The sequence below is a fragment of the Argentina silus genome, assembly GCF_951799395.1.
Source record: "Argentina silus genome assembly, chromosome: 14".
In the NCBI taxonomy this organism is placed as follows: domain Eukaryota; kingdom Metazoa; phylum Chordata; class Actinopteri; order Argentiniformes; family Argentinidae; genus Argentina; species Argentina silus.
In genome coordinates this window covers 17,888,779-17,902,129 of record NC_139668.1, presented here as the reverse complement: position 1 = coordinate 17,902,129, position 13,351 = coordinate 17,888,779, and the positions used below count along the sequence as shown (strand labels likewise).

At 46.8% G+C, this 13,351-nt stretch overlaps 2 protein-coding genes and 1 long non-coding RNA gene across 3 annotated transcripts in view; 1 reads left to right on the top strand and 2 right to left on the bottom strand.

Moving 5' to 3' along the window:
• ect2l (epithelial cell transforming 2 like) overlaps positions 1-3,416 on the bottom strand; it is a gene marked incomplete at its 5' end in the record, with an annotated part of 7,616 nt that extends 4,200 nt beyond the window's left edge. The window contains 9 exons of the mRNA XM_083684237.1: positions 184-276; positions 484-612; positions 743-908; positions 1,103-1,244; positions 1,436-1,667; positions 1,770-2,025; positions 2,263-2,425; positions 2,548-2,660; positions 3,237-3,416. Coding sequence (XP_083540363.1) covers positions 184-276; positions 484-612; positions 743-908; positions 1,103-1,244; positions 1,436-1,667; positions 1,770-2,025; positions 2,263-2,425; positions 2,548-2,660; positions 3,237-3,416 — 1,474 coding nt within the window. The remainder of the gene's footprint in view (positions 1-183; positions 277-483; positions 613-742; positions 909-1,102; positions 1,245-1,435; positions 1,668-1,769; positions 2,026-2,262; positions 2,426-2,547; positions 2,661-3,236) is intronic.
• Positions 3,417-3,941: 525 nt separating this feature from the next.
• On the bottom strand, positions 3,942-8,237 carry ccdc28a (coiled-coil domain containing 28A; the record flags this gene model as incomplete). The annotated part of the gene is made up of 5 exons (XM_083684905.1): positions 3,942-6,592; positions 6,783-6,805; positions 7,428-7,582; positions 7,682-7,848; positions 8,086-8,237. 5 exons carry the CDS (start codon positions 8,235-8,237, stop codon positions 6,538-6,540), a joined length of 552 nt encoding a protein of 183 aa, XP_083541031.1. The 3' UTR covers positions 3,942-6,537.
• LOC310815210 lies at positions 8,118-9,521 on the top strand. The gene is made up of 3 exons (XR_014554615.1): positions 8,118-8,253; positions 9,180-9,325; positions 9,471-9,521. It is a non-coding gene; the product is annotated as an uncharacterized lncRNA (long non-coding RNA).
• The last annotated feature ends 3,830 nt before the right edge of the window (positions 9,522-13,351 follow it).

Sequence of the window (13,351 nt, the reverse complement as noted above, 5' to 3'; positions counted from 1 at the left end):
GTGTGTGTGTGTGTGGTGGGGGGGGGGGCAACACCAGAGAAAGATGTTAGATTGTTAAGTTTGAATGAATCTTGTGTGTGTGTGTGTGTGTGTGTGTGTGTGTGTGTGCGCGCGCATGCATGCTTGTGCCTGTGTGTGTGCATGCGTGCATGTGTGTGTGTCTGAGAGTTTCCTGACACTCACTGTTCTGAAAGCAGCCAGTAGCCACGCCCATGGGGGTCCGGACCTCCAGGCCCATCAGAGTGGAGAGAGTCTGGATCAGCACCGTTCCTGAGGCTGAGGGACAGAAGCTGACTTGTTCGTTCACATTGTTAATACAATGTTAGCACCGCGAGCTAACGTTAGCTGACAGGGGGAGAAGGCAGTCCATAACGAACACAAAGTTCCTGCGTCAGGTCTGGAATATGTGTTATAAATGTATTATAAATGTGTTATAAATACAATATGTGTGAGTGTGTGTGTGTGTGTGTGTTTTCACCGCACCAGACACAGCAAGGGGTGAGAAGATGTCCACCCCTCCTCCTTCCGCAGATGGTACGAGCCAGCCACACAGCTTCTCCCAGAATTCCCTGAGGTCAGGGGTCAGCACACTCCTCTCTGTGACCCTGCAGCCTGGGGTTGGTACACAGGTATAAACATCCACAGCACCCTCTGTGAACTACAAGTCCCAGCACCCTCAGTCTCAGGCCGATAATGATGAGAGAGAGAGAGAGGTAGAATACACACCATGCTTTCTTCTCACCTTGCAGCAGTCTGACCTCCTCTGTCCCTCCTGGAGCTAGCACCCCCAGTCTCTGAGCCCTCTGCCCGCCCAGAGCCCTCTCTGTCTGGGCTAAAAGAGCCGGCAGAGTCCCTCTGTGGTCGTACAGGACCAGGACCACCCCGGCCCTCACACCAGACAACACCAGCTGAGAGAGCAGGGGACAGGAGAGCTCTGTTACCCTCCCATCGGGGATGAAGTACCTACCATGTATCAGTGTATACTTCAGAGTTCCTCCCCTCTCTTCCTCTTCCTCCTCTCCCCTTCCCCCTCTCTCTCTCTCTGTCTGTCAGTCCCACCCTCCCCGTTCTCTGCCTCCCTCTCCTTCCTCACTGGCCTCACCTCATAGGCAGGTACTCTGTTGGAGAGCAGCAGAAGCAGGACAGGGCGGGAGGGAGAGGGAGAGGGAGAGGGGGACGCTCCGGGTCGCTGTGTTAGGGGCCTGTAGGTGTAGGTGGACATGGGTCCCCTACTCACACTGTCCCTGAAACAGACACAGCGACCCCAAACACAAGGATGTATTACATGTATTACATCCTCATTAAATACACACACACACAAAGACTCAAATGACATGGATGAATGCAAGCATTACGGCGGGAAACTCCTAGAGGGCTAATGAGAGCTATTACCATGTCACTTCCACCCATGTGATGATGTGAGCCTCTGACTCACCGTGTGGGCAGGGACCTGACAGGGTTGGAGAGCTGGGTCTTTTCTGGGGTACGGTCAGAGACGGTGTCGGGGGTGAAGAGGTGACGTCCAAACCCCTCTGGGGGCCAGGAGAGGGAGGGCTGAATGCTGACTGTTACCCCAGGCCCAGGCCTCTCTCCCTGGGCACGGCCACTCCTCACTCCCCCTGTACCCATGCTGCTCCCCCAAGCTCTCCTGTTCTTCAAAGATGCTCCTGCCGACAAAACCAGAGGCAGTTATCGGCCTAAACTGTAGGATTGGACTGATGCTCTCTTCTCCTCTCGCTCTGTCTCTATCTCTCTCTCTTCTCACTCACTCTTGTGTTCCTCCACCCTCTCTCTGATGACCTGTCTGATCCTCTTCTCCTTCTGTCTCTCTTCTTCCTCCTCCCTCGTTCCGGCGGTGGGTTTGTTAAGGGTACCGTACCTCTCCGCAGCCTCTCGGGGGGTGAGCCAGTCCAGAGTGGACACGCAGGAGACGTAGTGTCTCTTCCAGCCTCCGTACTCTTTCTCCCCCGGGGTGTACTGCAAGAACCAGCCCCTACGAACGCACCTCACAGCCCACAGGCAGTCCTACAGAGAAAGACAACGTTTTTTTTTTTTATATAACATTATTTTTAATATGTTTTTAGGGCATTTTTGCTTTATCGGATAGAGACAGTAGAGATTTACAGGCAGGATGGGTACCTTGAACCTTGCGATTATGTGGTATGTGCTTTGTGTGCTACACCACTAAGAACCCAAGAGAGACAAGGTTGACCCAAACATCTTCACCGTGACCTCCCACCCCCCTGGCCTCGAAGCCCTCACCTGCTCGGCCAGGAACCTCCAGTGCCAGCTGACCTTGGCGGCAGAGCAGAGGTCACGAGGGGTCAGGAATGACATCACGTACAAGGACAGAAACCGTGGTAACAGAGTGGTGAAGTCCACACGAGTCACTGGAACTGTCTGCATCAGCCAATCTCTGCTGAACCTGCCCCAGGGGTCATAGCGGGGTCAGAGGTGAGAGGCCCTGATGTGAAGGAGATTCTAACTCAACAGAATTAACCTGGATAAATGAAGTTCACATAAATGAAAAACAGCGTGTTACGTTACTTGAGCTGAGACTTGGAGCATCGTGACAGCACTGTGTGGAGGAAGTGTTTTCTCTGGCGGTCGGTCCACAGGTCAAACCAATGCAAGACCAGGGTGGTCCTCTCCCCAAACAGCTAGAGGTCAACACAACACAGTCAGTTATCCTGTAAATATCCTGAATGGTGAATATACTGTATAAGATCAATTACACAGGCCTGTGCTACCCATTTTCCGTTTTTGTGCTGATGGTGTTGGGTTTAGCTACTTGCCCTATGCCCACCCACTTTTATGCTGGCCAACACATTCCCCCTTGGCTGTTGGTAGATTCAAGACAAGTCGGACACGAGCTCCCAGTGGGAAAAATCAAATTGAACAGCCCTCAAGCTCGTGGGAATTCTGAGTTGAATGCACCGTAACCGTGAGCCTGGCAGAAGCTTACACTAAGTGAAATGGAAATATGTTGAATACACACATCTAAGCTTTTTAATACACACTGTAGTTTGTTTTCGTGCTTGAGATCCGTTGGTGAGTTATAAACTTGCACGTTAAAGCGGTAATAACTGGCGAACGCTGGCATTTAACTTTGTTTGGATTTTCTGAACTCAAATCAAGTGAATGCTCCGAAATCGGAGGTGCGAGATCTCAGGTGGGAATTCTATGGAATTCCGAGTTGGTCATGAATGCACCACAACCAACCGCGATCATCTGACCTTCAGGTTGGACGACTTGTTGGTTATGGGCGTCCATGCGCTAAAGCGGGTATCGGCGGCTCCCGTGGCCGGAGGCCAGTGCGTCAGAGCGGGATGGGGTTCGTAGTCTGTTCCACTCAGCTGCCACCGCTTCACGCTGTGAAGACTCGCCCCGCCCGTAGACTTCAAACTCAGCTCCATGGGTGTCGTTCCATGTAATTAGGGGCAGTTAAATAGGACCAAATGTATACTAAAATCCGACTTTAACCAATGAATTTTGCCTGCCGTCAATTGCAATTAACTAACAAATTGAGTCTACTTTCCTCCGTGTGGCCCAAATAAAATACACAGTTGTCTGGTTCTGCGTCTCCTAGAAACAGAATAACAAACTGACCAGGGCACCCACTGCATTCCTCCACACGGGCGACTCGAAGACCATTCCAACACCTTGGAAGTGGATCCCTCCATCCTTGCTTCACTCAAGGATTAGATTACCAGGAATATACATTTGGGAACAAATTAAGTGAACGCAATTAACGTTTACATCCACAGATCACCATATCAATGTGAGATCGGCAAAACGACAGGAACGACATACAACGACTACATTTACAAATCAAGATAATCTAACGTGTGCTACCAAACTGTAAAACCCTGCAATTCAAACATTACTTTGGATTATATCACATTTTGATTGATATTTAAGGGAATGAAACACAGGCTAACTCATGGTTCTGTATTAGAACGTTTATTGACTTCCCCGCGTAAAACCAAGAAAAAAATAAATCAGCATTTACTGCTTATACAAGCTACCATACACACCCCGTCCCCAAACAACTTTATAATACACATCTAGAATATACACAACATTACAAAACAATTAAATGGTTTACAATCGAAGAAGCTGATGATTATTGCATTTCACCTGCATATTACGATGAAGACGTAGGATAACTTCATCGGATAACATTTTCATTTAGTTAGCATATGGTTAAATAAAAAAAATAAGGCGAGGCATCAGCATTTGGTTCATTTACTTGAGCCTAGTTAAACTCAGAGGGCTTTTTTTTAACGGATAAACACCCTCCGGGATATGTGCATTTCATGTGTGTTTCAAAAGTCACATTCTGCATGGATGTGTGCAATTCAATACAAATACAGTGTATTTCAAAGATGAGAGTGGAGCATTGCGAGAGGAGACCTTTCACAAGCATGCCCAGAAAACGGACCCCTAGCCCCCTCCCCCTCAATACCACATGGGGATCGGAGAGGACTGAAACGGATCACGGTAGTAGTGTCCACCTTGCACTCTAACAAAGTGGGTAATTTGGCGACAGTGATTAGACCTAGGCCTACACATATGCCATCCTTTTAGATATGCGTGTAGCTGTGCAATAGGCCTAGCCGTGCTGCAGATGACACCCGCGAGCGCTGCTGATACAGAGGGGCTCTGTTCCAATAGTGTCACTGGTACCTTCCCCCCGAATCCTTGTTGACTCACTCCTACTGGATCTGAGAGGACAGGTTTGGTTGGGTACGACCACTGCGTTTGGCTAGTTGGAGCTGATAATTAACCTGGAAAAGGGTGCACTCATTCACCCCTATTTAGAGCCTCTGGCAGTTGAGTTTGAAAGTAAAACAGTGATCCAAGAGAAGGCGGTCTTACACTGTTTTCTCGCAAAGTCTCCGTTTGTTTTTAGTAATGCCAAAATGTACCCCATGGCCTTGGGGATAGGATATCCACTTTAGAAGAATTAGATGGAAAGTGATTTTTTTCTCTTGAATCAATGTTTCACTACAGTATATAACATTGACCTGCCCCAGGGGTCATGTGCTGCTATACTAGTCCAGTCCAGTCAGATCCGTGAAGGAGTCTAAAAAGGAAGCGAAGACAAGGAGGGGGGTGACCGTAATGGAATCCAGCCAGTAGTGTTACAGTAGGTCTTCAATCATAGATATGTAAACACCAGATGGTGCCCTGACCATAAAGCAACTGACAACACCAGATAGTGACCACAGAGATATTCAAAACACTAGAAACAGTAGGTTCAACTCTAATTGCTGCCCTAGCTTGATTGGCACACACAGTAGATAGAGGACTGCACATCCAGGTCCATATATCTGACAACTGATGTGACTTGTTGTGAGGAGAGACCCTTTCTGCTGACAGCAGTGCCACACCGTGATGCAGCGTGTGCAATCTGACATGCAGCGGGTGCAATCCGTGAAGCGCGGTTATATAACCTGCTACACCAGAAATGTGAACAGTTGCGCGAGTCTTCGAGTTTGTCCTTTACCGCCAAATATAAACTAGGACTAAGAGTTTATCAGCTCCATTTTCAAACAGGTACCTCTGTTGTATGCATGTACTACTATGATCAATGATTCTATTACATTACCATACTATGAAGCTGAGTGAATATGTTTTTAAGAATCCAAAAAGCATTGAAACCTAGCATTCCAGGCACTTTGTAGAGTACAGATCAGAGAAAAATAAGACTCCAAATCGAATTTTCACATAACGCAACGACTACACTTTTCACACACGCTGGTGTAGCAGGTGACATTGAACACGATATAGTCGATCAACGCCGTGATCACGCTAATCTCACGGACATGGGGTTTACACGCACGAGGCGTAGCAGGGCTGTCAGACCATCCTAACACTGGAATATCAGACCTGGTCCTAAGGACAGTGTATGCTGGGTTTCATGCAAACTGTTTTCACATATCAATAAGCAAGATTTCACAACAAAGCCTCAACATTTCGCAATAAAACACCTTGTAATTGTTGATAGTGGTTAATAATATTCATCAAGACTGATTATTGGTTCTTTGTGTGGGCAGGTGATGCTGGATGGATCTGATTGACAGCTCAGCTGGTGTGAGACCCAACACACACAGTGCGTTTCTATGCTCAGGACTCCCGAGGAAGCCTGCTCTATGGTTAGCGACCCGTATAGTAGGCCTAACGTTGCCATTTGTAACACCACATTGTCTAAATCTGTGTGTCTGTGTGTGTGTGTGTGTGTGTGTGTGTGTAAAACACTGTGCACTCCTCTCTCTCATTCTGTGCAAACTCCACCCCTTCCTTAGACAGGGACATATCTCAATAATCTAAAGTGGTCTCCTCTCCTTGCCTTCTCTCCTTCAGCTCCACTGACCTGAAAACCTATGGGACTGTGGGAGAGCAAGTGCAAGTCCCCCTGTTATGCTGTTGTTTCTACTCCTTGCGCTTTCAAATCAGTGCAGGTGATGGAGAGGAGGCAAGGAGAGGAGGCAAGGACAGGAGACGACAACAGCAGCAGGCCATTCTGCAGACTCAGATGCTGGCAGTCCTGGGGATCTCCTGGGTGTCAGCCAGGTTCAGTTTCTGGCTGGTAGAGAGTAAAGGAGAATAGTTGAGACAGAATCCCTGACCCAGTCTACTGTGAGCTTGTAGTATCTTCTCTTTTCAGTTGTACCTAGGGTGAATCTTTACTAATATGAGAGATTCACTCAAACCAAACATGACCATATGATGACCAGTAAGGTATCTGACCAGCACCAGTCTTTTCAAAAGGATACATTGATGAACTCAACTCCTCCAGCTGGGGGAAAAAAAACAAAATAGACATTTTATTCCACAATTCACACTACTGCTACAACAATAATCATGAATATGGGTTGGTATTATATCAACATTTGCAAAGATGTGGCTAGTCACCCCTCTTCCTGTATATATATATATATGCCATTTAGCTGACGCTTTTATCCAAAGCGACTTACATTGCAGTGAGTGCATACATTTCAGTATATATGGTCCCAGCGGGAATCAAACCCACAACCTAAGCGTTGTTAGCGCCATGCTCTACCAACTGAGCCACAGAGGACCGCGTATGTATGAGGAGAAGCAAGGATTAACTCTCATGAGGGGGGTGAGAGCTGTTGATGAACCTCTACTGGACTTAAACCGCTTACTAAACCCAACGAGAAAGCCCTGCGTGTGACACGCTGAGCCTGGTAGGTGTGGGATGACTCAGTAACTTCTAATCAGGGCAAGCTAATGGACTGATTAATTATATAGGCCATTTAGCTGACGCTTTCATCCAAAGCAACTTACATTGCAGTGAGTGCATACATTTTTTAGTATATATGGCCCTAGCAGGAATCGAACCCACAACCTAAGCGTTGTTAGTGCCATGCTCTGTGACAGTGGTGCACTGTGCTTACATTCAGCAGTAGTTTGTCCATGTTGGTGTCGCAGGCGGTCTTGCGCTGGTCCTCAGGCATCTCATCCACCTCCCCATAGAGGTCAAAGTGCAAACGAGCCAACTTCTCCTGCATCTCTCTCACATGCTCCATCTGGTCTATGGAACACTCATTACCTGGTGAGGGGGGGTGGACCAGTTATTACTGGAAGGAGAAGAGACAGAGAAACAAACACACACACACACACACACGCACACGCACGCACACACACGCACCAAAAGCCTGTAGTTTTCCAGAGTGAAAGTCGTTCAGCAGGCTGAGCAGGCCTTTCTCCATTTCCTGAACGTCAGACACATCAGTGAGGAAGGAGTGCTGGATGGGGGCAGCTTGGCCTGCCTTCGCCCCAGATGCCTGCTGTGCCCTAGGCTTCTCTCTCGTTCCCCTGGGGGGGGGGGGGAGGGTGAACCAAAGGTATAACCACACCATTGAATAAAGGAATAGTAATAACTTGCACACAAACATGAGCACAGGACTAAAACTATCAAAGGACACTACATACTCACTGTTTACTCCTCCCATGTAAAGCATATAGTATAGCTGAATAACAATTACTTTGAATAGTGTTACTTACACACACACACACACACACACAAATAACAATTACTTTGTTTAAACTAACCTTCGGCTCTTGGTCTTCTGGCTTGAGTGTGTTCCCGTGTGGCTGAAGCCGAGATGGCGGCCGGAGGACGCATTTTTTCGGGTGGTGGCAGGTGGGGCTGCCTGGTTCGTGGATGGCCTGGGACTCTTTCTCTTCAGTTTTCGCTCCTCCATAGTCAGGCTATGTAAAGTGAGTAGCTAATTATATCTTCAGCAATGGACACCCCTAATACAATGAAACGTATTAGCAGACCAGTAGCCCTGTCGCTAGGATCATTTTCATATTTGGATGTTAATCCCATTCCCAGATGGGTACATCTGTAACGTCACACCACCAAACACGACTACTCATAGGTAGCTAGCTAGTAGCTACCCTACGTTAGCGACAGACAGCTGAACCTGTTGAAACCACAAAGCAACATACCAACAATGTTTACATTGTATAGCTGTCAAGTCTGATAGCCTAGACGTAGCTGTGGTCCAGGGCTTTACGCTAGCTTAGCCTTAACGAGCTAGTAGCTAGGCTATACAATTGCTAGACTACTACCAGTAAATACATGTATATCGAGCAAAAACAACCACAAATTATTCGGCCAAGTATATAATACAGCTACATACCAGAAGAGGTTACTCAGTCGTTGAACTTAAACGTAGATAGTTCATTCGCTAAAAAAACATCCTTAAATAAAACTGTCATTATAAGTTTGTTTGTACTTCTTGTTCTTCCGTGGAGTTTTTACTGCGGTCGACAACCAGAATGGCGCATTACCGCCACCTACTGTCTCTTGGTCGGAAACCGTCACGCTGCACTCCTATCGGCAATAGGGTGTAACTGCAGACTAACACGCCACACGGCGAGAGGAAAAGTGTACAGTTGAAGGCAGTCCTGCATAGAGGTTGGTATTGCCCTTCTCCATTCATTGAGTTTGCAATGATAATGAATTGTGAAGGGCAATACCACTGTACCACTGTATAATACAGCTTCTGCTTCTTGTTGTATTGTTTTGGTCCTATTAATTAAATATTGGTTTAAATCAATCATTGTTAATACCAATTATGTTATGCTTTATCCCTGTGCATTAACCCTAACAGTGTGATTTATGTTTTCCATTACAGCATTCACTATCTTTATTTGCCATTTGTGCCGACCTGTCCATGTGGCCGCAAGCTCAGCTGCCACGCCAGGACGGCCCAGGAGGCCAAGGCTGCTAAAGCTGGAGGACATCGGACCACTGGCGTTGGCTCAGACTTCAGAGAGGACAGTAAGTAACCCCCCTATCCTAGACACTCAAAAACCCTGGTTTCAAACAGTTGGGAAACCCCATGATTCTGTCTCCCAGAAATGAGGCTCAGTGTGTTGAACCACTGTTATTGTGTGTGTGTGTGTGTGTCCTGTGTTAAATACAGGTCACTCTCCATCCCTGGTCATTGGTGCGTCCCTTCCGTCTTCTCAGACCAGGTACAGTAAGCACTCATCAAAACACACGGTCGTATGACTATTAATAACATTCTGAGTGTGTGTCTAGCCCTGGAAGGATCCACCAATCACAGCTGACTTTTCTTCCTCTGGGTATTATTCCACCAATCAAAAGCTGGGTCTAGGTGCAAGCCAGCCCAGAGGAGACTGCAAGTGGGTGTTGGCGACACATTTGCCAGTTACTCTTTCTCTATGAGAAGCCTGGATATGTGCCTATGTGTCTTTGTAGTAATATAAATAGAATAGTTGCCACGGTAACAGGCTTGTGTTCTGTTTCAGAGCTATCAGGTCAGGTGGCGAGCGATGACTCCTCTCCAGCAGCCACACCCCGTCCCTCATCCACAGAGGTGGCCGAGCTTCTAATGTCTCACTCGTGAGTCCTACTGTTAAACTTCTTATGTCCGATGGGGGGGGGGGGGAAACAAACAAACAATTGTTCTACACAGCAGGTTTAATTATCAATAATGTTGACCAAGGAATTCTCTTTTTCATTTATTTTCCAGAGATCAGAGACTAATCAAGGAGCTCCTTGAAAAGACGATAAATGACACAATACAACTATGATGATTACCATCAAAATTCTCTTTTTCGTTTATTTTCCAGTCAGTGGAGACTAAACTAATCAAGAAGCACCTTAAAAAGAGGGTAAATAACTAAATACATTTGTTATCATCAAAATAGTCTTTCTAAACCAAAAACCAATAAGAACTTTTTAAGAATGTGACCATAGATGACCTGAATTTGAGGGCAATGGAGGTCATCGAGTGGGTGGTTACTGTCTCCAATCAGGTCATCCTTCCCGCCATAGTCCTATATAAGACCTACATAGAGGAGCTCAACAATGACCAAGATGGCCGACCGCTCTCTGCTCTCTCCCATGGTGACTCTGTCAACACTACCACAGGATGTTCAGATAAGTCCCATCATGATTCCCAGGTTCAGGCTCCTGGGTGGGACACCCCTCTTTGAGAGTCCCACTATAACAATACGGCATTCATGACCGTGGCAGTGATCCTCCGGAAGGCCAAGCCGTTTCTGGAGAACAGCGAGGCGAGACCGCCCTCTTCGAACGTTTACTCCTCTGATATCATTGATGTGAAGGACAGCAAGGTGGTGACCAGGGAGCGCCACATCCACCCAGGATGTCTTCTTCAGCACAGGATCTCCAGCATCTCCACTGAGATGTTCTGGAATGCCTGTGAAGGCGCTAAGGAGAAGGTCCAGCACATCATGTTGGACAGTCAAAGGGACACGATCATCATCATCACGCTCAGGACATCAGAGGTGGGGGCCAACCTTTGTCGGGAGGTATTGGGCGAAGACCCGGGATACACTGCTACCACAACGACCTTCTCTAAATATAAGAGTGTGGAGGAGGACACAGATGCTCCTCCAAACTCCACATCGTCTCCAGCGGACAAGGTAAATGAATCAGAGCAGCGGCACGCAAACTCTACCTGAGGACAGGTGGATGATGTACCGCATTGCTTCGGCCTGTCGGATGTGTGACGCCGTGGCATCCCAGCTCAACACTCTGGATGATATGACTCTGCCCTTTCTGCTGCACCATCTGCGTCGTCAATGAAGATGGTGAAGAGGATGGTGGTACTGAAGGCTATGATGCAGCCTCTCGGACCTCCCCCACACACGGCAAAAGATGTTCGTGACGAACATAGCTCTGAGGCTAGAGAAGGCGTTCTCTCTCCTGCCCGGTGAGATCCTGGTTAGATCTGGTTACACTTTTATTTTGAAAATAATTATCTACAGTGATAATTCTGATATAATTTGGTTGGCTTGTTGTTGATTAACTATGCTACACCACACAATCAATGACTAGAGAGATATTGCAAAACGTAGCAAGGGAAATAGCTAGCTAGATATAAAAAGCAGTAACAAGCACCATGTTCTGGCTGGATTCGATGCACTATATTTATTTATAAAATCAGTTATAAATTATCCAACTCTACAATTGCAAAAAAAAAAAAAAAAAAAATGTTATTTTTTAACACATAAGGTAATTTACAAGCATTATCAACAACATGCAACCCATCATTTTGGGTGTCTTTTGTATTCTGTATAGTTGCTATTAGCCCCATAGCTAGCGAACAGTGGTTAGCTTTCGTGACGAACCAAACCCTCTCAAATGCATAAATAGCAATTTGGCAAACGATAGCCAACTTATAAAGGCTATAGTTGGTGAGCTAGATAGCTAATAATCAACTTCCACAAACATATACATATAGTCCTTCTTCAACATTTGAATTATAAATCCTAGTGAGATAACGATAACCCTATTGCTGCAATGTGAATATCGCTGCATGCCACGAAGAGCGTGCAGGGGACAGCAACCGTATTCCTTGAGCAGTGTTCAAGGCTGTTCCTTTACTGGCTGGAATTGAAGTTTACAAAGGTTCAGGCAGGCACTTTAAGGAGGACGGCAGCTGGACTTAAAGTGCAAGTAACTTTGCATGCAAATAAATCGCAGTGTCGTGCAGGTAAATTAACCCAGAGCAATGTGGCCTTCTTTCCTGGAGCATCCCCAGGCACCCCCATCCACTCAGAAATCCAGGTATTGCCCAATCATCAGGAGCTCTACACCAGTGACTCCTCCACTAAGCCTTTCTCCTCAATAGCGGAGACCATGATGGAGGTGGTTTTACCACAAGAGGGAGCTGCAGGACAGACAGCCACCACAGCAGATGACATCACTGCTGCCACCAGGAGACTGGAGAGACTGATATCCAGTGGGATGATCCACACCATCTCCCACGAGCTCTTTGACCAGGTGTACAAGGTGATCAGGAAGATGACACTCATCAGAGGACCTCAGTACTTTGTTTGTTTTATTCATTCGAACAGTTATTAGAGATATATCCCATCTACTAGGTACTCGATATAAGTGGTCTTCGTTACAGCTGGTAAGAGTCTCTCAGACTACAGCTGGACTCTGCTGAAGCTGAAGAGATGAGAGAGCGCCACCATTTGACAGGACAGGGGGTTTCCATCAGAACTCATCTTACACTCTTCGCGGAAGAGTCTTATCTTAGAGATTCCAGCTCCTCCACAGACTCCTCTCTGTTCAATGATACGGTAATAAGTACTGTATGTTCATTAGGGTCATGGTGAAGCAGGTCATGAAAACCCTCTCAGTGTCATCTGACCCCCAATATTTTGTCTTCCCAAACATCAACACAATCACGTCTTTCACTCCCTCCCTGAGAAGCAGCCTACCAGCCCTGACCTCTACTCTGCTGCTGACCCAGCCTCCAGCAGCCCAGGCAATTCCTGCTGGGACCATATATACTGAAAAATGTACGCACTCACTGCAATGTAAGTCGCTTTGGATAAAAGCGTCATATAAATTGCATATATTAATATATTATATATTATTATTAGAGATGAGGAGTGGCTCTCAACATCGTGGCGTGGTCAGGAAGGCTCCGGTGGAGTGGGTACAATGCAAGGCACAAGAAGCGTGCGCGAGCCTTGGAGCTCCCCCCCCCAGGCCAAGTAGGGGGTCCCTTCTCTCTGGGCAGATTGGGGAGAAGGTTCTCTGTGGGACGAACTAAGCAGTGTTTGATCCTGGCACAATGGTGTCATGGGGTGTCACCATTGCGCACCTGTTCCAGTGATTGTGGTGCGCAAGAGCAAGGCGAAGGCAACGGATATGAGCCTTGAACCTATTAGCTATTATGCTATGCGACCTAATCAATGACAAATATGACTAGATAGCTAAACGTAGCAAGGGAAACAGCTAGATTAGATGCTAGTTATCCAATTTTTCAATCGCGAAATCACTTGAAATTGTTAT